General features: G+C 48.5%; 1 protein-coding gene across 8 annotated transcripts in view; it reads left to right on the forward strand.

Moving 5' to 3' along the window:
* Positions 1 to 24,204, forward strand: part of ADGRB1 (adhesion G protein-coupled receptor B1) — a 320,747-nt gene that overhangs the window by 266,167 nt on the left and 30,376 nt on the right. For 6 of the 8 annotated variants that reach the window (XM_090040749.1, XM_090040747.1, XM_090040750.1 and 3 more), the window contains 5 exons: positions 1,727 to 1,793; positions 7,727 to 7,812; positions 13,104 to 13,202; positions 21,968 to 22,139; positions 23,683 to 23,778. In XM_090040749.1, coding sequence (XP_089896875.1) covers positions 1,727 to 1,793; positions 7,727 to 7,812; positions 13,104 to 13,202; positions 21,968 to 22,139; positions 23,683 to 23,778 — 520 coding nt within the window. The remainder of the gene's footprint in view (positions 1 to 1,726; positions 1,794 to 7,726; positions 7,813 to 13,103; positions 13,203 to 21,967; positions 22,140 to 23,682; positions 23,779 to 24,204) is intronic. The other 2 variants (XM_090040751.1, XM_090040752.1) reach the window with 1 other exon arrangement.

Genomic DNA, 24,204 nt, shown 5'->3' on the forward strand with positions numbered 1-24,204 from the left:
GACAATCCTGGACATATCACAAAGGGGTGCTGGTAACATCTAGAAAAGCTTCTGGCCATCCAACCAGGGTTTCTCAGAGGCACTTGGCTGTCTGACTCCGATCGTTTTGATTTCCAGCTCTCAGTTGTTGCTGGGTGCTGTTAAACCCCTGCCTTGTTCCACCCCAGACATGGCTGCATTTGCACGGTGTGTGAAGAGGTCACCCCTTTGCTCCGTCTATCAGACACTCGGGGTGGAAAGGGTTATGGACACAGTACAGGGGTGCTTGACCCACAAGGGGCTGAGGACCTCCACCCCAGAGAAGAGCCTCTGTTGGCATTCGGCTGCTGGATCCCACCGCACACACCAACTCCGCTCCCTCCCTCCCTCCTCCGTCAGCCGCCGTAGCTGATGGTTCATGCACCTCTACCCCATAATACAGCAGTCAGGCCGTCAGGAAGGCTGAAGGATGATGCCCGGCGATGTGTGAATTTCTTTCTAGGAAGCTTGACAGTCTAAGGGGCAGAGGGGCTGGCAGGGAGCTAAAGGGAATGAAAGCCCCTGTCAGTCTCAATCCTCATTGCTGACTGCAGCCTGGGACTGATCGCTGTCAGCTCTTCACTCACAGGCACCCCCTTGCACTGCTGTAGTTTAGCAGAACACTTCACACTCTCTTTCTCAGCCCCTTACCTGTAGTGCACCACCTTTGCCCAGCATTTAGAGGCAGCCCTAAAAATCAGGCTAAGTAAAAATTGGCCTTTCCCCTGTTCTTCTCTGGCAGGTTTGGAAAAGATCAGTTATTGCAGACCTGCAAGGACTATGCTAACTCGCCCGCTTTCCAGGCACCTGCCCCTCCTTATTTCACAGTCGCTAAGAAAATTCCCAATAGAGATTTCCCACCAGAAAACATTGATTTGATTTCGAACCGAAGCAGAGCTGGAGGCTTGCGAGGGGCTTGGAAGGCCCCAATTCTGCCTCTTTTCTCTTTCTTTTTTATTTAAAAATCTCTTTTATTCTGTAAAGCCTGCAGGGAAGTCATAGCCAAGCAGACGGATCCCAACCAAAAGGTCCCCGGCAGTGTTGCGTCATGGGGGGATTCTCGGTGTCGGGGTGTTGTTCTGGTTTGGGATGGAAACTAAGTGCTGTGAAATGGAAACTTATGCTCCCCCCCAGTATTTGTCACTGCTCGTCGATACCTATTGCAGATGTCACTTATTGCACTTTCGCAGTGTGCACACAGAGAGCTAATGCAAAAGCAGCTGTGGCTTCACTCCCTTGCTGACCATGCATGACGTTTGCCATGCAAACAAGCCCAATGGGAGCAGCCAGAGAGCAAGGAGCTGTACGTTGCACAAGTCCTGGACCCAAGATCCAGGCAGGTCATACTCTTGCAAGCTGGTGTGGTGAAGGGAACTTCCCTCCTATGACCAAGTCGAGCAAGGACACTGTCTTGGGTCTCTGGAGGAGTTATCTGAGGATGGCCATGAATTGTCTCCTCCAATGCAGCAAAGGGGCCTGATCCCTGTGTGCTAATCCTGGAGAAAGACCACACATAACCCTGGCCTCTCCATAGCACTGCTCCATCCCTGAGGAGTTTAATGCATCTAGCAAACGACAGCAGATACAGAGAATTTTTGCCCACTGCACAAGGAGGCGGGCCGCGATTTCCCCCACCGTGCACCTGCTCTGCTGTGATGCTGGCCATCGGGGAACACAAGTAACTGTTTTGCCCTTTCTTGTTTTGCAGCTGCTGGCTGTCACTGGAAGGAGGCCTGCTCTATGCCTTCGTGGGACCGGCAGCTGCAGTCGTTTTGGTATTTTATCTCCCTTGGGAGTGTTATTCTTCAACTCTCCTAGCCATGCCAGGGCTCTCCCTCCTCTTCCCCACCCCACAATCCTTCCCCACAACCCTGATGGGACAAGGGGGAAGGAGCAGAGGGCAGAAATGTGCTCAGTGGGCTGGCACCAAAAGCCCTCACTTGGCTGCCATGGGGGCTGAGCGCTCAGGAGCCGTGTTTGTCTCAGAGCAGTAAGGGGTCATTTCTAATCAGGCTCATAGAAAATGAGGGTGGAAGGGACTTTGGGAGGTCACATCTAGTCCAATCCCCTGCTCCAAGCAGGACCAGCCCCAACTGCAGCATCCCAGACGAGGCTTTATCTACCTGCATCTTAAAAACCTCCAAGGATGGAGATCCCACCACCTCTCTGGCTAACCTGTCCCAGTGCTTCACCACCCTCCTAGTGAGAGAGTTTTTCCTAATATCCAACCTCAACTTCCCTTGCTGCAGCTTGAGCCCATTGCTCCTTGTCCTGCCATCTGCCCCCACCAAGCACAGCCCAGCTCCATCCTCTTCGCAGCCCCCCTGCAGGGAGGCGAAGGCTGCTATTCAATCCCCCTCGGTCTTCTCTTCTCCAGACTCAATCAGCCCAGTTCCCTCAATAATCCTTGCTCTATAACCCAGCCGTATCTAAAGACATGGCCATGTTAGGAACAAGCCACCCTATTAACCCAAACTGGATGGACTCGCAAAACTATGGTGGAAAATCCTGACGCTAGCTCCCATCACCAGCCTGTAGCAGACCATGCCTGCCCTATGCAGTCAGCATGCCGCCCTGGACCCCCTTCTATATTTCAGGTTTGCATGGGAGATTTATTTTCCAGAGGATAAATGAAGCTCTTCAAATCAGGGACCAGCCAAAGCTGAAGGGCTTGTGCGTGACTCAGTAGACAAATCCTCTTTGTCTTCAGGCTCAGTCTAGACAGCATCACTCGTCCAGCCAAATATGAGGTTGGAGTTGGAGGAGGTGGGGAAGACCCAGCTGGAGAGCATGGAGTTATAAAGACAGGCAAGGTTCAGTTATCTTTTATTAGACCAGCTTATAAAGAGGCACGTTTCATGGTTATTTGCCCACACTGGATGCTACGTCAAGCTAAGGGGCTGCAGGTTGGAAAGCACCTTGTTTCCTGGACAGTCTCAAAGGGGATAGGGTGCAAGCACTCATCCTGTCTTTCTGAATCAAGCTTTTGGTGCATTCGCTGCCTTCACCCTACAATGACAGAAGCGTGAGGAAGTAATGCGACAAAGTGCCGGCAACGCAAAATGTCACGCTGAGACCAGCCGGGGCCCTGAGGTGACAGGTCCTGCTCTGCAAACACCTCGATCCAAGAGCATGCTCCTTCGTGCGAGCAGCACAGTGTGGACTGCAAGCAGAAGGGAGTGTTATACCAACATACACGCTAGCCACATTGTCCTTTCCCCGTGCTCTCAGGCTTGGTTGGGTTTGAGTCAGTCATTTTGCAAGGCAGGACCAGTGTTATTAGAGGGAAAATGATTGCTGGAGCCAGAAAGAACCAGTAATACCATTGCTCGGTTTCCGTGCTAGTCTGCTGCCCTGGGTGAATATTTGTCAATAGTAGAGAGCTGCGGCTTGAAGGTCGGGGGATGCTAACCAGCTAATAGGATCTTAATAGGCAGCTGTGGTTGGAAGGAAGTGACCTCTGGGAGCGTCCGGGGAAAATGGAGCTATTTACAGTCCTTGGGCCAGTCTGCTTTTGTGCGAGAGCGAGTGAAATGCAAAGGAGGAAGAGAGCTTAACTCTGCAGCTTTCCTCCAAGCAGGTTTCCATTCCCCCGCCACATAGAAGCAGAATCCCTTTTTCCTGGGATGGCCTCTACCCTCCACCATCTTCAGTCCTGCCCCATCCAAAAAGGGAACAGCCTTTTTTATTTTTTACTTTTTTTTAATAGTGTTATTCAATAGCAGAGTAGCAGGGATTTGAAAGAGCGAGGACTGTAAATCCAGCCTCCTTCTGGTCCCTACCTATGGAGCGATGCCCTTGTCGGGACTAGCCGGCCCCATGCGATTCAGCGTGGGAGTCCGGCTTCTCCCGCCAACACCAGGGATGTGCTTTTCCAAGACTCACCCTATTTGTCTTTTAGTTTCTGAGCCCTGTGGTTCACATTTATTTTTTTTTTTAGCTTTTCTCTGAACCTCCCCCTGTGTGCTAGTGAAGGCTGAAATGCTCGTGGGACCCCCAAACTGCAGATGTAGGAAAAGGCTCTTTGAGTAGATGCGATATATTTTCTTAGATCAACTGAATGGTTGGAATAAAGTTCTTAGCGAGCTTTTGGGTGCAATCACCCTTCTCCAATGTGGCCACAACCAAAAAGCCAGCAGATTTAGGATACACATTCAGGTCCACCAGCATCACAACAGTTGCTAGTTTTGTTACAGCCATTATCCCCTGGCTGGATGCATCTTGCATGAAGTCACACTTCCTTCCTACCTCTTTTTTTTTCATGTTCAGCATCCTGCAGGCTGTTTGCTTTTCTCCTCCTTAGCATTTCTATTAGGGTCGTACCAGGGGATCCCAAGGTCCTGGCATACTAGGAATTGTACAGTACTATGCAATCTGTGCCCTGAAGAGCTTGTTTTCAGATGCAGGCCAAGAAATGGTGGCAGCATCCCTGTCTCCATCAATGGGGAATGAAGACACGGCAGTATTAAGTACCCTGACCAAGAGCACCGCAGAAGTCGGTGTCAGAGATTGAACCCACGTCTCCTGAGTCTCAGCCCAGAAGGCCGCACTCCCTCCCTGTCAGTCTCTGGTTGGACTTTGTATGTGGCTGTGGAAATGGCTGTTATTCCTAAAACCATCTTCCCACCTCAAGCATGACGTACATCTCTCATTTGACCTCAGAGGGGGAGGCTGAAAGGATCCTCAAACTTCATCCCCTCACCTTACAAAGATGCATCCATCTGGTGAGGCTGCTCAGCTCCATCCACCTGATTTCAGGTGAAGATGACTGATGATCTTTCTTGGCACTCAGGGCAGGTTTATGGCAGAAGGTTTCTATGCGTGTTAGAAAAGGAGCAGCTAAGGACCCCTTAGGAGGATGATGCATTCAGCTCTTTGCTTGTCTGAAATATCCTCTATTTAATGAAACGATTACTGACTACACTCAGGCACATGCATATTTTTCAAGAGGAATGATTAGAAATGATTTCCCAGGAGATCACTGGCCTCTGGTTGCTACTATTTCCACTGGCATCCAGGGGCATTTCCTTGCTGTGCTGCTGAGCATATGAAGTACCTGCAAGAATACAGGGCGGACGGCACCAGATGTGTCCATAAATGCACTAGGCCATTAGTGCCTATTAACATCTGAGGTCCACGAAGTAAAACCCACCTGTTTAATATTTCTGGTGCATTTGAAGTAGCTCCCTTCTGGCTTCACGTACAAGCAATGAGTGGGAAGACCCGTCCAGGAACTGCAAGCGTAGTCTTTCCGGGCACGCAACCGGCAATCAAACTCCTGCAGACCTCTCTGGCTCTCCTCCTCAGGCTGCTTCTCAAATCAGTAATTTCTTGTGGTTTAGGATATTATTAACCACTTTGGGAAGCTACTCAGGAACTTAGCTGCTGATCTAAAAAATAAGTAGCCTGATAGAAGAAGAGGTCAGACTCTGCAGCTTCTAGACCAGTGCTGGTTTAGCTTTACCAGGCTCAGGCTTCTCCCATTATTCAGATCAGGTGGAAAAGTGGCCAAAAAAAGATCTACCCCAAATGCTGTTTTCTTAGCAAAATTTGATCGTAGAGCTCCATTGTGTGTGAGTGTCTCAGGGGACTTCACACTCATACCGGCACTGAGATTTGCCCGGCCTTTCAGTCGTTTCCAAGGTTGGGACAATATAAATCTGATTCTCTTCTTCCTGGGACTTGGTGTTGGCATGTACAGCTGTGTCGTGTAAATCCTCACCTGGTGCCGTGTGTCTAGGTTTGGGGCCCACACTTGATGGAGGACGTAGGAAGTTTGGAAAGAGTCCAGTGCAGGGCAACAGAAATGATCAAGAGCCTGAGAATTAAGACTAGCAAGGAAAGATTGAAAAGACCTGGGAGGATGAAGTCTAGAGAAGAGGACAATGAGGGGAGATTTGCTAATGAACCTGAAAAGTGTTTATAGAAAGCAAAGAGCTGGACTTTTTTCTGTGGCCACAGAGTGCAGGATAGAAATAATGGGGGGTTTTTAATTGCAGAAGGGGAACTTTAGGTTGGATTGCAGTGTGGTTAAGACATAGAAACAGGTTACCCAGAGGGGCTGTAGATTTTTCCTTCCTTGGAAATTTGCAAGCGCAGGTTAGACAGCCCTGTGCCCGGGATGGTTTAGACAGACGCGATCCTCCCTTGAGCGGGGTTGGACGAGGTGATCTCCCCTTCCTGCCCTGCTTTGCAGCAGCACTTGGCCTTCAGCTTTGCACAGAAGTAAAGGATGGCACAAAATCCAGGCAATTAGGAAATTAGGTCCCCTCTTCATCTCTTTGCATGAGAACCCTTAAGGACTTCCTCTCAATCTGCAAGCTGTAGCATGCTAGCATGATGCACTCATGGCTGCTTGTGAATAACTGTCTAACTTTTCCCTGGAAATCCCTCAAATATCCACTGCAAGGGGTGTGGAAATAACCCAGAGTTGTGCCTGGGTCTGAGCATGGCCGACGCCTGTTGGCTTCAGCAGAGTCTGTGGATTTGCAGTCCCTGTCCGGGGTACAAGATACCCCTGCTCCATTCACTTGGGAGCATCCCAGTGCCTGGAGCACCTCCGGTAAGCTCAATCTTACTCCTTCAGAGGCCAGTCTGCCAGGTGCAGAGAGCTTTTGAGTCTCAGAAAACGTTACCGAGAGAGGCTGAGACGGGGGAGCATGCATTGCCCCCCATCCCTTGCAATGCCGAGCCTCCAGACTCTGCCAGACCAAGTCCTTTAGTCTCCCACTCCTTGTCGGTGCCCTTCTTAACACCCTTTGCACCTCTCCTCTGGATTTGGCCCTATCACATCACAAGCCCCCGGCTGGGTTTCACAAGATAGGCTTATGCTGAGTTGTGCAGGAGTGTTACGATGCTGGGAGCTTATTTGGGAGCGTGTCACTTTTTTCCACCGTGGGCTCTGCGTCCTTTCCTGTCCCCTTTCTACCTGGGCTGGTGACCCGCTGCCAGGGGCACGTCCACTTCTCCTGTAGGGGCAGCCGCAGCGGGGAGTCGAGCTGTGCAAACCTATTTCGGGACTTCATGCCTCCGGGCCAGATTAGAATAAAACCTGTGCTTTCCCCGTGGACACTTAAAGCCAGATCCTAGTCATATCCTGCCATATTAATTCAGGCTTTTTTCAAGTGGTTCAAAGGGCTCTGTGGGAACAGACAACCCTGCATGCACCCCTGGTGTATGCCTACCTACAAACGTAGCCAGTATTGATCTGTCCTGATGCCCCAAGACCTCATGGGCATTGCAAAGGAAAACCGCACAGCATCCCATGGCCTTGTCTTGCTATTTCTGCAGCTGCTCCTTTCACCAGTGCTGGAAAGCATTTGAAAACCAGCCTGCATCCCCTCACCCCACGTCATCTTTGCCTATTGGCATTCCCCAGAACTGCCTCGAGAAACTGTTTCTGTGCCCGCTGTCTGCTTTTCTAGACACCAAGCATTCATCATGCAAAACACATCAGGCTTCAAACGCTCCTCCAGCACTCTCGCCCTGAATCCCGATGACCACTCAGATCCCTTGCAGACCTCACTGCATTTAAACTCCCGGGGCCCCTGAATCAATTTGGGGGTGGTGGGGTGGGGAGAGGCGCTGCTGGAGGGGGACGTCACTGCTGGAAGATGCTTACGTCCCAAAATGACGTGACATTTTGGTGGGGTGCCACCTGATTTGATCCACGTAAACACAAACCTGTCTGTTGTTTCTCTTCCAACAGGTGAACATGGTTATTGGCATTCTGGTTTTTAACAAACTTGTATCCAAAGATGGGATAACAGATAAGAAACTGAAGGAACGGGCAGGGTATGCCTTATCAATACATCTACGCAAAGAATGAAACTAAAAGTCGTGATCAATAACCAGGCAGGGACTGGAGAGGAGACCGGTTGGGCAAGGAAGATGCATTGCGCTCTGCCGCGTGAGCAAAACCCACGGGAAGCAGCATTGCGGGCTCATGCACAGGAGTCAGGAGTTCAGCTCTTTGCTAAGACAGCTTCAGCCCAGGCTGATATGTCCCAGCAAACCCCTTTCCTAATGCTAATATTCAGTGACAGGTGGATCGGAGAGGTGGTTTGACGTAGGGTAGAGCTGAGCACAAGATAGGGAGATGCATGTAGGGATGGGGTCTCATGTAAAGACTAAAAGGAGCATCCTGGAGGGGGAGTGCTGCTGAAAGGAGTGGGGCTCGAGGGCAGTTGGGCATTGTAGAAATAGTTGTGTTTGGCCTTGCGAGTGCACACGTGTGTACAGGGGAGCGGGCAGATGGCTGGCTGGTAGGAGAGTTACTGATGGATGGAGCCTGATAGAGAAGGAGAGTTGTCTTCTGCACTTTTCTGGGTTATTCACTCTGTAGTCCCCTATTGCCTGGTGAGCCTGGGCTAGCTGGACCTGTGGTCTGGCCCAGTATGGCATTTCTCACCTTCTTATAAGGTCTGGATTTGCTTTAACTGGCAGCCTGATTTCCTCTGCGATATGAAACACAGAGCAGATTGCACAGCCTCTACACAGCGATCACAAGGGTGAAAGCTGGACATTGCACGATGCAAAGCGACGGCTTTGTGAACCAAGCCCCGGTTCGGCTGGATCGCAGGTGTGCAAGGTGAAAGCAGGATCAGATCTGCAGCCAGGAGGGTCTGATTCAGTCACATAGGAACCAAGGTACCTCTAATCCTGCTCGTGCTGTCACATCTAGGCAGTCTGTCCCCTTCCCTTCCAGGAAGAGAGAGCCCAGGCTGTAAATCGAAAGGCAGTGATAGTGTCACAACAGCTTGATATAGGGTGGACAAGAGCTTTGGTGCTAAATATTATGAATTCAAACTGCTTCTTTGAAGGGGAAGGTGGATTTACAGTGGCTGGATGGAAAAGGAACAGGATATATTGTATTTCTGGCTGCGGGAAGTCAGCTCGGTGCTGTGCTATTTGCTCCATTTCAGAGATGGGCAAAACAAGAGTCCACCAGGGATGTGGCTTTGCTGGGATCCACTGTGGTTTTGTGGATTAGACTTGATGGCAAGTGTCAAGAGCTTTTAATCCCAGCTCTTTTAGGGCTCAGGGGTGCCCAACCCTGCGAGAAACTAGAGGTCAGAGAGTGATGGATGTGAAAGGGTGCTGCTGCTGCATGGGCTCTGATGTTGGGTCGAGGCTCTGGAGGCCTCAAAGTGGCAGTTCTTTGCAGATGAAAATCCCTAGAAACAGGAAAGCAGATAGCGGGTGGTGTGAGCAAAAGGGCATTTATTTCCCTGGAGTTGGCTGTAGGCTAGTGAGAGTGGCCACAGAGGCATATTGCAAAGATTTCCTTTTCACAGCACATGGGCATGGATAGGCTCTTCCTTGCCCCTTAGGATGTCTTGCCATGTGAGTGGCACGGCTGTGGTGAAGAAAGTAGGGTCAGGGTCAACTCTGCTCTGCAGAGTAATTCCCCCAGAGAGGATCGGTGAGGGGATTACTCTGGGTTGATATTGGGGTAGAATTTGGCTTCTCATCCTCTGCAGGACATGAGGTGATGCTGTTAAAAAGAAATGGCTTTTTTCAAGCGGAGGTGACTAGGCAGCCACCTTGGGTGGCTTAAACCCAGTACATCTCCATCTTTGCAGGACTCAGTGATCCTTGAGGTCCCTTCTGGCCCTGTCATTCTGGGGTTGTGAGCGGAGCTGGTCATTAGTGAAGCCTCGCCTCCCTGGAAACAGGACTTAGAAAATGGTCCTCCCACTTCAACAATGGCAGAAGCTTTGACTTTGATCAGGGATAGTGCTGAGAAGAGAGGCTTGAGCGCAGACAAGGGGGCATCCAGTGACGCCCGTGTCCTGGAGGCGAATTCCTTGAGGCCGGGACTCACTGCTGTTCTCCCAAGATACTTTATTTGGAGCGATGCTGATTTGCAAATGCAGGGCGTAAATCAGGAGTCATTGTGTTGGCCTCAGTGGATTTGCACAGCTGTGGAAAACCACTGGGAGCCACAGAAAAACCAGGCTGAGATGATCAGGAAAGACTGCCAGGCCACCTTCCCATCTTGCTGCTCAAAAGGAGGAATACATGCTGGAGTGACTCTCCGTTGCATGGCCACACGCTGCTGCTGACAAGAAAGCATATTTTATCCTGGGTGAACACCAGATGCCTTTACAAAGAGAGAACTAAAGAAAATACTTTAACCTTGGACCGAGTCTGAAGCAATGTAATTAGGCTTGAAAGTGCATATTCCAAAAAAAAAAAAGAAGCTATTGATTGGATTAGCAGCGCAGGGACTTATTGCCTCTCTTCCTGAGCTAAAACACAAGAAAGGTCTTTATTTAAAAGATGGCAGCTGGTTATTGATCACTGTGAATGTTATACTTTGAAAACAAAACCTACAAAGCAAAAAAAAAAAGACCCTGTTTGCTTTTCCTGATGTTCTTTGTTTTTTTCTTTCTCGTCTCCCTCTCTCGTTTCTGTGTGTGTGTGCAGTAATGTTCGACAGTCTCCGTGTTTAATGATTTTTCCAATGTCGTTCCCCGTTTGAAATGTGCCCACCGAGAATGTTGAAATGCCTTGGAGAGCCGTGGGGCATCGCCCGGCTGTTTCTGGGTTGGGATCGGGAGCCGTGTTGGAAGGTAGTTCTGGCCACCTCATATCTGACAATCCAGATAAAGAACAGAACCGGAGCGATTTGGATTGAGGGACAAGACAGGAGCGGGTTTAATGGGTGTATCCTGTTTCTGCTTTCATGGAGTCAAGAAGTATGGCTTGTCGTAGGGGGGATGCTACACAACACAAAGATAACTGAGCAAATGGGAAATAACAGTGATTACTCGGTCATGTCTGTCAACAAACTGTGGCTTTGCAATAGTAACCGCCTTACACGCATAACAGAGGACCGAGCACGTAGCTCCACAAAGAATCGACGCACACCGCTGGCCTGAACACAACACCTCGACGCACCGTACACAAGCGCTCGGGAAAGCGATGCTCTTACCCCTGCTCCGCATTGCAAACCAGTTCCCCTTGGCCAACTTGACTCTTGGCATGGTCAGCGGCGCCCAGCATCCAGCGCTCCGGTTTTATTGACACGGCTGCTGGCCAAAGGAACGGTTAATGCCACGTGCTCAAGCCTTTGCTGAATGTCTCGTGCGGGTATTAATCCCAGAAGTGCTCGTCTGCCCACTCAGTCGGAAGAGGAACAAAACCACCTGACTTGTTTGCCCAGGCTCAACACGTCTTGAATTGTGAATATCTGCAGGGAGCGCCCAGAGGAGACAAAGAGTGGAAAAAAGCCTTGAGTTCATTCAAACCGGGATGGATCCTGATGCCTTTGCGCCGAGGCATGCCTCACCTCAGCAGTCAGGGAGGCTACTTATCACATGAGGTGCTATTCAATAATGCCATCACAATCCGGTTCCCAGAGAGTACCTTGCCATGTAGGACTTGGCCCCTCCAGCTCAGGGAGCACCTGTCCAGTTTTTCCCAATTATTGAGTTGCACCCCCAGGATCTCCAGGGCATGTCTGTGTAAGCAGGGGAAGTTGGGGTTGGGCAGCATCCGTGGGTGAGACGACAGCTGACACATGTTTTCTCCTGATAAGACAGATCAGCTGGGCCAGGACATATCCTGCATCTGTGTTCAGCCAGTGTGATCTGTTGTCATTGATGACACCCTCCTTAATTTGGTTTCCTATTGACCTCCTCGTTAAGACTGGCCCCTATACTCTTTACAGTTTCAATGTGGGATAAACACAGTGGACCTCTGCAAGAGAGGCTGGGAGAAGAAATCACCTCCGCAAGGTACACCCGGGGCCAAATTCACCCCGGTGTAACTACATCAATCCCAATGGTTTTTTATCCCAGCAGTGAATTTGGACCACGCTCTCTGAGAGAAGCGTATTCATTTGTTCACATGGGAGCTAATTTTCTCCCTCTTTCAAGGCTGCTGTGAGTTGCTGTGGGATACTTGAGTGACCGGCCATTATTTCTTATAGCAGTAATGGCTTGTGTTACCCTACCTGATTTAAAGACCATTCAATAGACACATAAAGCAAGCCTATGTGACCCTTAGATGCACTGTAAATGCTGTGCTGGTTTTCACAACGATGTACTTGTTGTATTGGAGTCATAAAAGTTAGGGAAAGACCTGCCATCTAGTCCTTCTCCCAGGCAAGGTAGTGTTGTAAACACTGCACTTGGTATCTTCTGAGACTCGCCAGCCATGCTGTGCTCTGTCTAGCCAATGGCATTGACATCTTGTCTGGAGTTAGGTGACTTTACCGGCTACATGATATTCAGTTGTTATGCCTGCATCTTTTGCCTCCACTGTGCCCTCAAAGGCCTATCTTCCAGGGGTAGAGCCATCATGAAAGCAGAGGGATCACACTTCATGAGCAAATCCCAAAGTTGATCTCTAAAAGAGGATTTCCACCACTTGGGAGACAGGAAACCTCTCTGGTGTGTTTCCTAGCCCTGAATCAGCCAACCATTTGAGCACAGACTTAACTTTCAGCATCCTACCTGTGGTCCAGTGGGAACCAAATCGAGATGGACACGTGTTTCAATTGAAAACCGCATCGCTGCTTTGCTGAGTTGCATGCCAGGCCACTAACAATTTTGTTTGACCTTGCTACAAGGCCGTTTGACCTTGGAGACAATGTGCCAGCATCATCAGATGCAATAGTGCAACCTAACCTACCAGCCCTACTTCTTGGCTTCCAGCTACCCTGCCCTTGAGCTTGTCCCAGAAGCAAAATCAATCCAAAACGATTGGGGAGAGGAAGCAAGATGTTCCCAATCACATAAAATACCCAAGAAGGGCAAGGCCTCCAAGCAGCATCAGGAGTAAGGGGTCCTCTCCCGCAGAGGCATCACAGCCCCAGTACCTTTTCCAACACGGCTCCACCCGCGCCGATGGCACCAGCACAGCTCTTGACCACCCTGATTTTGGCTTCCTGCATCTGGAATGACACAGCCGAGAGTTTTAATTTCCTTCCCGTCCCTGTCTTTGCTTTCCCTCCTCACACTGGGTGTGGCTGGCTGGTCCCGTTTCCCTTTGCCTTTCCTTTGCCTTTCCTTTCTTGGTTTGTGTTCACGAGCAAAGTGTTTTGTTTTGTTTCAGTCTTTTGATTTTAATTGCAGTCAGATGGCAGTGCCTCTTTACGGCATGACGCTCAAATGTTCCAAGTGTGGAGTAGTTTCTTCCGCTGAAGTTTCGGCCACAGCCACCAGTAACGCCATGTTAGTTCCTCTAATTTCAACTTCTTTTCTTTCTTTCTTTCTGGCCTTCTTTTTTGATTTCCCTCTTTCATTTTTCCACCCCCCCACCCCATTTGTTTTCTCTCTCCATGCTCCCACACGCCTTCCTGCCTCCTCCTCCCCGCCATCCCTCTGAGCCCTCAGAAGTTAGCTGTGCAGGGTTCCTGAGACAGCCCTAAAAGGGACAGACCCTGCAAGGGGCTGAGCACTCCTGCAAAACAGTTCAGAGCATGCTTAAAGTTAAACACGTGAGTAGCCCCCAGCCAAGTCAATGGGACGACTCACGTACTGGAAGTCGAGCATGTGTCTAAGGCCCGGATTGAGCTTAGCACTTGAATGTTGATGCTTGATAGCAATGTTCCCATTGGCTTTAATGGTCCGAGATTTAGGCCTTGCAATCCATTCTAGCACTTAAGTCTCATTGGTCGCAATGGCCGCATCTACACGAGATGCTGATTGCACAGCTGTTACTGTGCGGTCATTTAGTACTTGCATACCCAAGTATTAAGTGGCTGTGGAGTAACTGGTGTAACTGTACAGTAGCATCCCCGCACGGCTTCCTAGTGATGCTAATTGTGCAGCAGCTCATTAAGACTGCGCAGGAGTATCGCATCATGGCCCGTACCACGTGATGCTATTGCACAGATGTAACGAGCTACTGTGCAGTCATAATGAGCTACTGCGCAGTAAGCATCTTGTGTAGACGTGGCCAATGAGGTGAATTGAAGTCACTTCTTAAAAATGAATTTGCATTTAAATGCTTCTCTGAATTGGGCTCATGCATTTCTGTGGATCATGCCAAAGTGTTCAGTACATTGTAGGAAGTATCGGTAGTTGCCAGTAGTCCCTTAGATGCAGAGAGCTAGAGTTGGATTTAGAAACCTTTGGTTGAAGGGACACCCTCAGGTTACAATATAATATCTTGTTCAATGTCCTTTTGTTGGTGGTACCCATTGCTGATCAAAACCTGTCAGTGTTTCCAAGCTGGGTTAATTGCTGATTTTTTGAATGGGTCCGTTTGGGGTTTCTATATGATGCACGTTGTTTCTGTTTCATGTTTTTACTTTTATGGTAAAAAATTAAGTGTTGTGATATTGAAAGCCTTTGAATGTGAAATGAATTATTTTTAGGAAACAAATGTTTGGGTTTTTTTTCTATCTGTACAGTTCCCCGTTATTTGTCTGATCTAACGATAAAAATATGCAGCGGGGAGCGGGGAGGTGGGAACCCACAACCCGAAAGAGAAATATCAAACCTTGAAACATTAAATTAAAATGTATTATTGAAATTGTTATTGAAAATATTGGATTGTTTCCAGGGACTCAAAAAGTGACAGAATCTCATTAAGAATTCACAACAAATGTTGATGGAGTCTTTTAACAGTTTAGTTTTCTCCAACTGCAAAAAGTTCATTTGCTGGTTATGGTTCGTTGTATTTGTTTCCTTGGTGTGCCACGTCACCCGGCTCGGATGACGCATCCAAACTGGCTGGTTTCGCTTACTTTTCCCCTGTGACTTCCATGGAGTAATTCTCGTGAATTAGCACACGGTTGCATTTCAGCTTCCCCCCCACACAGCAGAGGAACATTTAAAGCCAGCTAAGCGTTATCATTAATACACACAGGACAACTTCAAATTGCTTGGCCTGTCCTACTTGACATGAAGCCTTTATGACTATATGTAGGCTAATTCATTTTCAAAAATTGAAAAGGAGCCAATTGATGTTCAGGACAGGTAAATATTGGAGCTTGGTATTGATCCCCCGCTTTTAATATAATTGGTTTCATAAAGATAAGAGGGGGACTTGGGAAAATGGCTCTTCTCCCCCGCGACAGAATAACTCAGTCGGTTGTTTTATTGCACGCCTTTGTTGTGTGTCCTGTAGCTTGCTCTGATCTTGCCTTGCCTTTGGGTTCGATTCAGCACTGACTACATGCCCATTGTCAGCCATGTCTGCAGCTGCATCATTTCCATTTCCTGCGCTTTAGAGGCATTGCAAAAGAAGCCGTCAGTGAAGCAAAGGCTTGGCTGGTCTTCCCGTTGATCCTGCTCCTTTACTGTGTTGAGCAGGCAGTCGGGCAACTAGTGTTGGGGATTTTGAGGTCCTCTATCATAAAGCCCTTGCACTTTGAGGTCTTTGGCTAGAAATGGACTCCATAGGGCAGAGGTAGACTGGGTGCTTGGCTCAGAACTCAAGCAGGGGTTGGTTAGTGGAGGAGGGTCAGCCCTGTCGGGTCCCTGGGGAGTGTGTCTGGGGTGATGGTTTATGAAAGTGCATGGCAGGGAGGCCATTTACTTTCCTTTTGGAAGCAACAGAGCTGAAGAGCCCTTCCCCACCTGACTGTATTGTGGGAAGATTTTGGGGGGTGTTATGAATGGACCTCTTCTTCCCCCTGTGCTGCCTTTTGAGCATCTGTGCACACGGCATCTCGGCTCCCTCATTCTCTGAAGATCTGCCCTAAAAATCGTTTGCCTTTTCCACTTTGGAAGGATCTTTGATCTGCAAATGGGATTGCAAATAGCCAGCTCACCCATTTAGAGGCTTTTGGTAAAAAATGGAAATTAGAATTGCTGTTGAGGAAGGAAACGCTTAACTGGCAATGGACACAGCATAGGCCGCAGAACGGGGTGGGCCACTCGGGCCATGGTCCAACCAACTTTTAGCACATTAATTTATGTAGACCACAAGTGTGCAATTGTCATTTCAGTTAAAACTATATAGCTATTTTTTTTAACTGTATACCTGGCTAAATTAACATGATAAAAGTTGGTTGAGCATGAGCCGGGTGACCCACCCTGCTCCGCGGCCTATGGGAAACAGCTCATGTGCAAAACCAGGGGCTGAAATCCTGGCATCAAGGAAGTCAAAGGCAAAACTCCCTTAGTCTTCAGTGATGTCAGGGTTTTCTCAGGATCACTGTTCTTATGCAAGTGGAGGCAGATTCAGACAACTAGAAAACATGGCAGAGCAGTGCAGGGACAAGGTGCCGTGTTTCCTAGTTGTCTGAACCTGCCTCTACGTGCACGAGAACAGTGATCCCGAGAAAACCCTAACTAGCCCCATGAACATGTGAGCTGTGCTGTTTCTTAATGTCCACGAAGACCCGATTAAGAAAGAGCACAGCTCACGTGTTCATGAGGCTAGTAGGTATTTAAATACCATTGCAAACTCAGAACCCTTTTGCTAAAACAAGCCCATAAATAAATAACTACAGGAGGGGTGGGGGTTCATTAGGAGAAGCCTCTATCAATTAATAGGAGACTTAAGGGCAGATCCAAAGTCTGATGAAGGGTGGAGGAGTCTTTCCATTAGCTTCACTGGGCTGCTTCTTTGTGAGTTGCTTCTGGAAAACATTCCTGCTGGATCTTTTAAGTTCAGTGGGTCACAAAGGTGTCCACACATAGAGAGCAGATGAAACCAATGGTCCACGCGAGCCATTTTCCTGCCCCAGGACCAGCTGCCCCATAGAAAGTTCAAAGACACCCTGCAATGGGCAGCAATACTGCAGAGATACTGGTTCGTGCTGGGTAATTTTTCCTATATAGTTAACACCATAGGAGGAACTAGTCACCTGAATAAGTGCTACGCAGAGGGTGCATCTACATGTGAGCTGACTAATTAGCTCCACAGGAAAGCCATCACCATCTACACATGCTTCCCTATTAGGGCACAGCAAACTAATTCACTCCACTGTACAATAGTACCGTCTGGGATAAGTATTATCCTACAGCAGAGTAGTTACGTGCAGTGAAGCGCACTTGTAGAGCATGGTGGGGCTGGCTGGGATATGAGGGTGCTACAATGCAGGGGCTGCCTGCCACCTAGCATTGTACTGAAGCACCCTCATACCCCAGCCAGCCCCTCCACAGCATGTTGAGATGGGTTGGAGGACCCACAGGCTGGCAGGCCGACCTTTGGGGCTGCACTACCTTGGTTCATTGAGCTGTGGTCCCAGGTGCACATGTAAACACTGCACCCAGGAGCAATAAACTCCAGTGCAAACTGTGCCATAGTTTATTGCTATGTGCTAATTGTACATGTAGCTGCCCCCAGAGTGAGTGAGGATTGCAAAACCAGACCTGTGTGTAGCTGCTGTTTGGGCTAGTTTAGCCTTTCTTTAGGCTGGTGAAGAACAACTTTATTTAGCAACCACTGACTTAGTTGGACCACAGCGGTTCACTCTTTCATCTTGCACTCTTGATCTTCCTGTGGATTTTCGGAGGTGGCCATATCTACCATTGGCAGGTAGTGAGTCCACAGCTTCCTGTTCAGCTGCTAACGAAGGCAGTGCTTCTTGTGCGGGAGACCCTAGGTCTCATGCTGTACCATTCACGAGTTTTGATCCTAACCACGGATGGACTTATCTTCCCCTAGACAGACAGTGCAGGAGTAGAAAAGGGTATCGTGGTGGCCCCTAACATCAGACCTCAGGTACAGAGTAGAGCCTCAGGACTTGCTGGTTTCAGCTCCACTCTTGGGGCAGTCACCCTGATGGCAGCTTGGAAGGAGAAGTGAAGTGAGGATGCCCATGGGCTTTGTCAAAGTTTTTCTAAAACTGAAATAACTTCTTATCCGCCATTGTAATAGCCATGCCCCTGGCAAGCTGAGCAGGAGGAGGGGTACACCCAATCATCTCTGCCACACTTTTCCTTCTGGGGTGCGGCAGTAGACTGGACCTCCTGAAGGCCAGCTCACCTCTACTTTCTGCATCCCGGCCGGACCTATCCCTAAAACTTCCTTCATAGTATTATGTCTGGTCTCAGCATTGACTGTCCCCAACAATCGCTGCTCTTTGAGTCAGAAAGCCTTTTCTTTTCTTTTCCTCCTGTGTCTTGTTCTCGTTCCCGCTTGTCCCGTCACCCTCGAGCAGTGCAAATGATTGATCTCACACCCCTTTATAACCTGCCTTTACTTCTCTGCAGATATTCATTGAGTCCCCTCCCCACCACCCTCTTTTTCTCATAGTTTTCCATGATTGCAGGGCTCGGTTTCCACGGTGCTTTTTGTCATTTATGTTGCTCTCTCTCAAGACCTGCCTAGTTCATCTTTGTCTCTTCTCAGAAAAAAAAAAAAAAGGAGTTCCCAGAGCTGTCAATTAATACTGAACAGCACAAAGTCTAGCATTTGTGAGGACGGGGTAATCAAAGACCATGAAATGTATCTGCTGCTGCCAGCATTGAATTGGACCCTGCATATTCTGATGCACTGTCAGGTTTGTTAGCTTTGCTCTTTCTCCCTTTGAAGAAATGCAAAGGCCAGGGTATTGTGTTGGCATGCTGTTATGGTGTCCTTCTGCTATATATTGCTGTGCTGCGATGTGGCATTGCCATGTCACGACACAGTGCCGTCGCTCTGTGATAGAAGAGCATTAGTCAGTGGTGCAGCAGTATGATGAACCAACCTTACTGTGATGGGAACATCCCTTGATAAAGAAACAGCCTCATTCGGCGGTGCAAAGCTGCGATCTCTACATCATAACGTCTCCGTCGTCCATACCAGGAAAATATGGGCCTTCATCGTTCTCTCGTGCATCAGTCACGTTAGTGGGTATAGAAGCCAGCTTTATCTACCAGCTACAGGAATTCCTCCTTTATCTCAACAGAAGTCCAGGCTTCGGTCTGCTCTGATCCACCCTTGGCGAGAGGTTATCACATAACCATATTGCATCCGAATGCCTTTCTGCAGCACCATCACCCGCTCGTGTCAAAATCCAGCATCACAACGTCTTGGCGTCGGCCTGTGCTATCCCGGTGTTGCCAGTGGGATTGAGCCCGTGGTCCACGTGAGGCCGGTTTACCTTTCCTGTGGTTTTCTTCTTACAATCCAGTCTTGACGTGGCATTTTTTTTTTTAAATGCAACTCTTGCTCGTTTCATATTTGGGAAGCTAAGCGGAGCGGTGAATGTGAAATCGGAGTAATTTATAGTCCTCTGACCCGTTGCCATCTGCCGCCTGGGAAAACGATTATGCATTAAATGTCGAGTAGCATTTCCATAACGTTTGTAAGGGATGGATATTGCTGAGAAGGTACCTCGAAGACGAATGGCACAAAGATCAGGCCTGCAGCCTCAGCTGGTGTATCCTGTTGTATGACGCCATTGAAGGCAAGAGAGCTGATTTATAGCCCGATTCTGCCATCATCGTTTCCTCCCCTGTTATTTGAGTGTGGACGTGGAGGTGGCTGTATTTGGTGGAGATTACAGAGAGAGATTTAATGTGGGAACTGGAGAGAGATCCAAGAGAAAGCTTTGAGTTAAAAGGCTATGGATACAACCTATAGGAATACATAGGGATATAGGATGGGAAGGGACCTAATTATCTACAGAGTCCAGGATAATGTGTAGAGACTGCAAGGAAGTAGAAGGTTTAAGGTGTCCCTCTGACCAGTCGCCCATGGTCAGCCTTCAGCAACTTTCCCCTGAGCCAGTTTTTATGTGCAATAAATCGGAGTCAGTCCTTGGAGCAGATGGGCCTCTTGTGAGTGTTCGGTAATACGAATCAGAAGCAACCCCAGTGAAGCCAATAGATCTACCCCAGCAAGAGTATGAGTATGTAGTATGAGAAACTACCCCCTTAGTATTAGTATGAGAAACTCTGTGTCCCGTTCCAAAACTGGGATGATTTGGTGTTGTTGAGACAATTTCAAGCTACAAATTCCACCCAGGCTTCGGTTCAGTGCTGTAGCTAAGGTTCAAGTCTGTCCTCCATTGCTATAATCAGACCGTGCGATGGACGAGTGTCATGACTATGTGGTCTTACATGTGACGGGTATGGCCATAGTCCAGTGAATGCTAGTCCTACATGACCCTGTGTCCTACCCTCTGTCCTCACCTTGCTCTTTCTAGCTGCCAGAAATATAAAGTGCAGCTTGAGTGACCTCCTCCACCCCAGACATCTAGTGTCTCGAGTCCCCTGACCCTTGCATGGAGGACAGCATGTCATCTCGCAAATGTCTAGCTTCCCATATGGCTTTTCTGTCACTTTGGTTCTCGCTGTGCTTGCTTTCTACTCCTTTTTTATTTGCATCATCCTGTTGCAAGTAGGAACAAAGAGCGATTTCTGTTATCTAATTCAATCAGCCAGAGGGGGGACTGGGCATGAAAGGGCAAATGCAATCTCTTATCTGCCTTGTGTCCACTGTAAAAAAAAAAGCAAACAAAAAACCCCCCAAAACCAAACCCAAGAGAGATGCAATAGTCAGTCCTGAATTCTCAGTTCAGCCTCATATGTACAAGTCTAAGGCATACATGACACCTCACAGCTTTTTCTTTTTGTGCTAACCACAAAACATTTTACTTGGTTATAGTAAAGGGTGAATACATAGTAGTTTACCTCTTCTTTCAGGTGGTGGGCTAATTATACCAGTTGCACCTAAATCCTTGAACTTAAGTCTAGATTGATGTGCAGAAATAGCTTATGGTTCATAACCGATCACTATGATATCGCAGTGGGATTGATCCTTACTCAAGAAGGAGCTCTGGTTGAAGCTTGTGAGTTAAATCCTGAAACCCATGCCCATTTGTGACTGCATCTTTGCTCAGGTCGAACTCTCACCAAAGTCCACGAGAGCTTTATGTCAGTAACAAAGGAGTAAAAACTCAGACATGTGGCATCAACTGGTCACAAAGCCAACAAGTATTGTAGCGTGTATTTCACACCCTCTGTGCCTGATAATGTGAAGCTCCAGATGTTATTTTGGTCCGTGGGGCAATCTAGTTGCATTCCTCATACGTGGCTCTGGTAGAGGGAGTGCCACCATCTCTTTGGCACATCCTTGTCCCTAGATGGCTCAAACACTCAAGTCAAGTCCTCATCACCACAATTGTCAGTGCTTGGCTCCCTTCTTGTCAGAGCCCAAAGGTTAAAGAGTAGGTGGAGGTGAAGGTGCTTTCTCACCATTTGAGCTGATCTATCCGGTTCCTATATGGGCCTTTTGACTAGTGTGGCAATATTGGCATTTGAGATGATGGCGATGCCCAGTGTCCCTCCAGGAGACGGAAACACAGGGCTGCCAACCCACCCGTGCTAAGTTCACTTACAGTAACAGTATTAAGTTGACCCCAAATAACATAGTTTGCTAGAGATTTCCCCTGGGGAGATCATCTCTGGAGAGAGAGGCCTTTTGTCAACAGATAGCGTGGGTTAGGCACCAACCAGTCCCCTTGCTGTCTGGCCACATGCTTGTATGGAGCATCTGTTGTAGGGCAGGACAGGTGGTCCCCAGAGGCTACAGGTGACAAGTGCCCAGGATCAACTCTTGAACCCTCCAAACAGGCCCTCACCTGAGAACTGTTTTCTTCATGCTGTAATGGTCCAAGCACCAGTAAATATTAGCTAAGGATTGATGGCCGCCATGGCAAACTGGGTTTTTCTGCAGATGGTGTTTTTCGCTATATATAGTGGTGTGCAGGCGTAGGACATGGGGTGGGGAGTGGGGGGAAGGGGGAAATGATGCATCTGCACCCTTCCTCCCCACCCCTGGTACCTGTGCATGGTTGCACCATTACCTAGAGGACCCTGGGAAGTGTTTGCCACTTGTTCTGATGGTGTGGGTGCGATGAGCAACGCAGTCTCCTGCTTCCCCTTGGAGAGCTCACAGTGCATTCGCCTTCGCCTAAGCCAAATCTTTTAGAAGACTTTGGGAGCAGGAGGCTGAGTTGGCTCCCAGGAGCAGTCAAGTGGAGCTGGGTGGGGCTGAAGTGGGGCTCTGATGTCTTTACTTCTCTCCTCTTCTCCTCTCTGGACAGGGCTTCCCTTTGGAGCTCCTGCGTGGTCTTACCTCTCCTGGCGCTCACCTGGATGTCGGCAGTGCTGGCGATCACGGACCGGCGATCGGCGCTCTTCCAGATCCTCTTTGCTGTCTTTGACTCCCTGGAGGGCTTTGTCATAGTGATGGTCCATTGTATCCTTCGGCGAGAGGTGGGCACGACCAGCCTTCCTACCATGCTCCTATAGCCCAATGGGCTGTATATGAGAGGACCCTGGGGACCAGATTAGCAATGGCATCTTTTCTCTAGCCAATTCAGCGATTCCTCAAATGTGATCAACAGTGTGCTGTGAGATAGGCACTGCAGTGAGCATCGAGACGTTACGGGCTGGAGAGGCCGGTGGATGGCTGTTGCCATTTTGGGGGCACTCTCTGTTGAGTGCATCATCTAGATTGCAGTGCTGTTGTGGTCATGTTTGGTGACTATCAGCAGTGCAGAGACAAGGCAATAGTCATGGAAACAGCTGAATTTTAACCTTCTGGGTGCATTGCCCTTCAGTGGATGGAGCAATGCAGTATGGAAATTGCAGTGAGAAGGGCTCACGTTCCCATCCTCTGCTGTAGGCCAATATTTCCAGCTGAATTGCATCTCCCATGGTCAGGTGATTTTGCCCTCTCAGAGACCAGCCTTTTGAGAGTCGCAGGGATTCTTCAGGCTGACGCTTTCAATGGCTGCTATGATAAACTGGAGCCTTCTGGTTCACCAGCCTGTCATTTAGGGTCTGTTGGAAAAGAAAAATGTTTTAAAAGCCTAGTAGTTGCAGGAAAGGGGTTCATTTGCTTTTAAACATAACCAATAGCACAGGATGGGGCGGTTGGTTTTGGCGGTGGAGAGTCGTATTGAAATTGTCTCCAGGGGCGTTGTGCTATGGTATGAATAACCCCTGGAAACTGGGACCATAAAGTATAGCTAACTAGGAAGAGATGGAAGTTGACTAACACCTAGGCAGTGTCCCTGTGGATTAACACTTAAAACAGTAAAATCCTTTAGGGATGGAGGGTTTTATACACACCCATATGTACATCTCTATTACCTATATAATATTTTTCCATGTTAATACTCTGAGAATCTATTAATTGCCTAGATGAGCCACTTTATATTCAAATGCATGCATTTTGCCTTGGCCTAGCCTCTTCAAATTAACAGGGCCAGATTTATTCCTGACATCCGACAAATGAAATCAGTAGACTTATACTACTGACTTGGCCCAGTGTCTTTTAATTAATTTTACTACACAGTCCAGCCCTGATCTAACTCCCATTGCAGTCATTGTGAATCTGTCCATCGATTTTGATAGGTTTGGGATCAGGCTCCTAATACAGGCAATGAAGAATCATGATAGGACATAATACATGCCTATATTATGATCTATGCACCAGGGTCCACGGTAAGTATTATGAATTACAGAATAAATACCTTGGTATTTCTGCCTGTGCAAATCAGGCAAGTAAGTACTTTGAGAACAAGCATGTGTAATAATGCAGCAGGCCCGTAGAGCCTCGGGATTGCCATGCTGTTGTGTTTAATAAATGCTACATAAGCCCTTTTAAAGCAGTCCTGAGCAAAGACAAAATCCAGGTGCTTTAGAGATGCCAAGTATTACATCTTTCATTCCCGGCCAGGCTGGCTGCTGATTTACTTGAGGCGATGCCTCCGGCTGACTCAGTCTTCTGCAAACCCATTTCTCTATGCAGGTGCAGGATGCCGTGAAGTGCCGAGTGGTCGATCGTCAAGAAGAGGGGAACGGCGACTCTGGGGGCTCATTTCAGAACGGACATGCTCAGCTAATGGTAGGATAAAGTGTCACTGCTCTGCTCTCAAGGGACCGGGGCACACTTTAGCCTGGAACCAATGAACTGACATCTCAACACCTTATCTCTCTTTCAAATCTTTTAAAGCTGGGGTTGAACCCAGCTCCCTCCCGACTATAACTTCTTTTCCATCTCTTCTGGACAGTCATAGGCCCAACCTCATCCCCAACTCAGTGTTTTGTTGGTCACTGCTGCCTTGTCCTGGAAAGCAGCCATTTAGTATGTATTTCATCAGAGTGTGTCGTGTTGTAGCCATGATTTTTAAGACAGCCTTTTGCAGAGATGCTGTCCTTCCAAAGGACATTTTCTTGGCTTTGCCTCCCTTCGTCTTACTTCCCCTTACTTCTGTTAAGTGCCATTTTTGCAAACAACCATAGAAATAGTCATCCTTTTACAAACTGGAGG

Source organism: Crocodylus siamensis, chromosome 3 (genome assembly GCF_052110815.1).
Source record: "Crocodylus siamensis isolate JL-2025a chromosome 3, ASM5211081v1, whole genome shotgun sequence".
NCBI classification, from domain to species: Eukaryota; Metazoa; Chordata; order Crocodylia; family Crocodylidae; genus Crocodylus; species Crocodylus siamensis.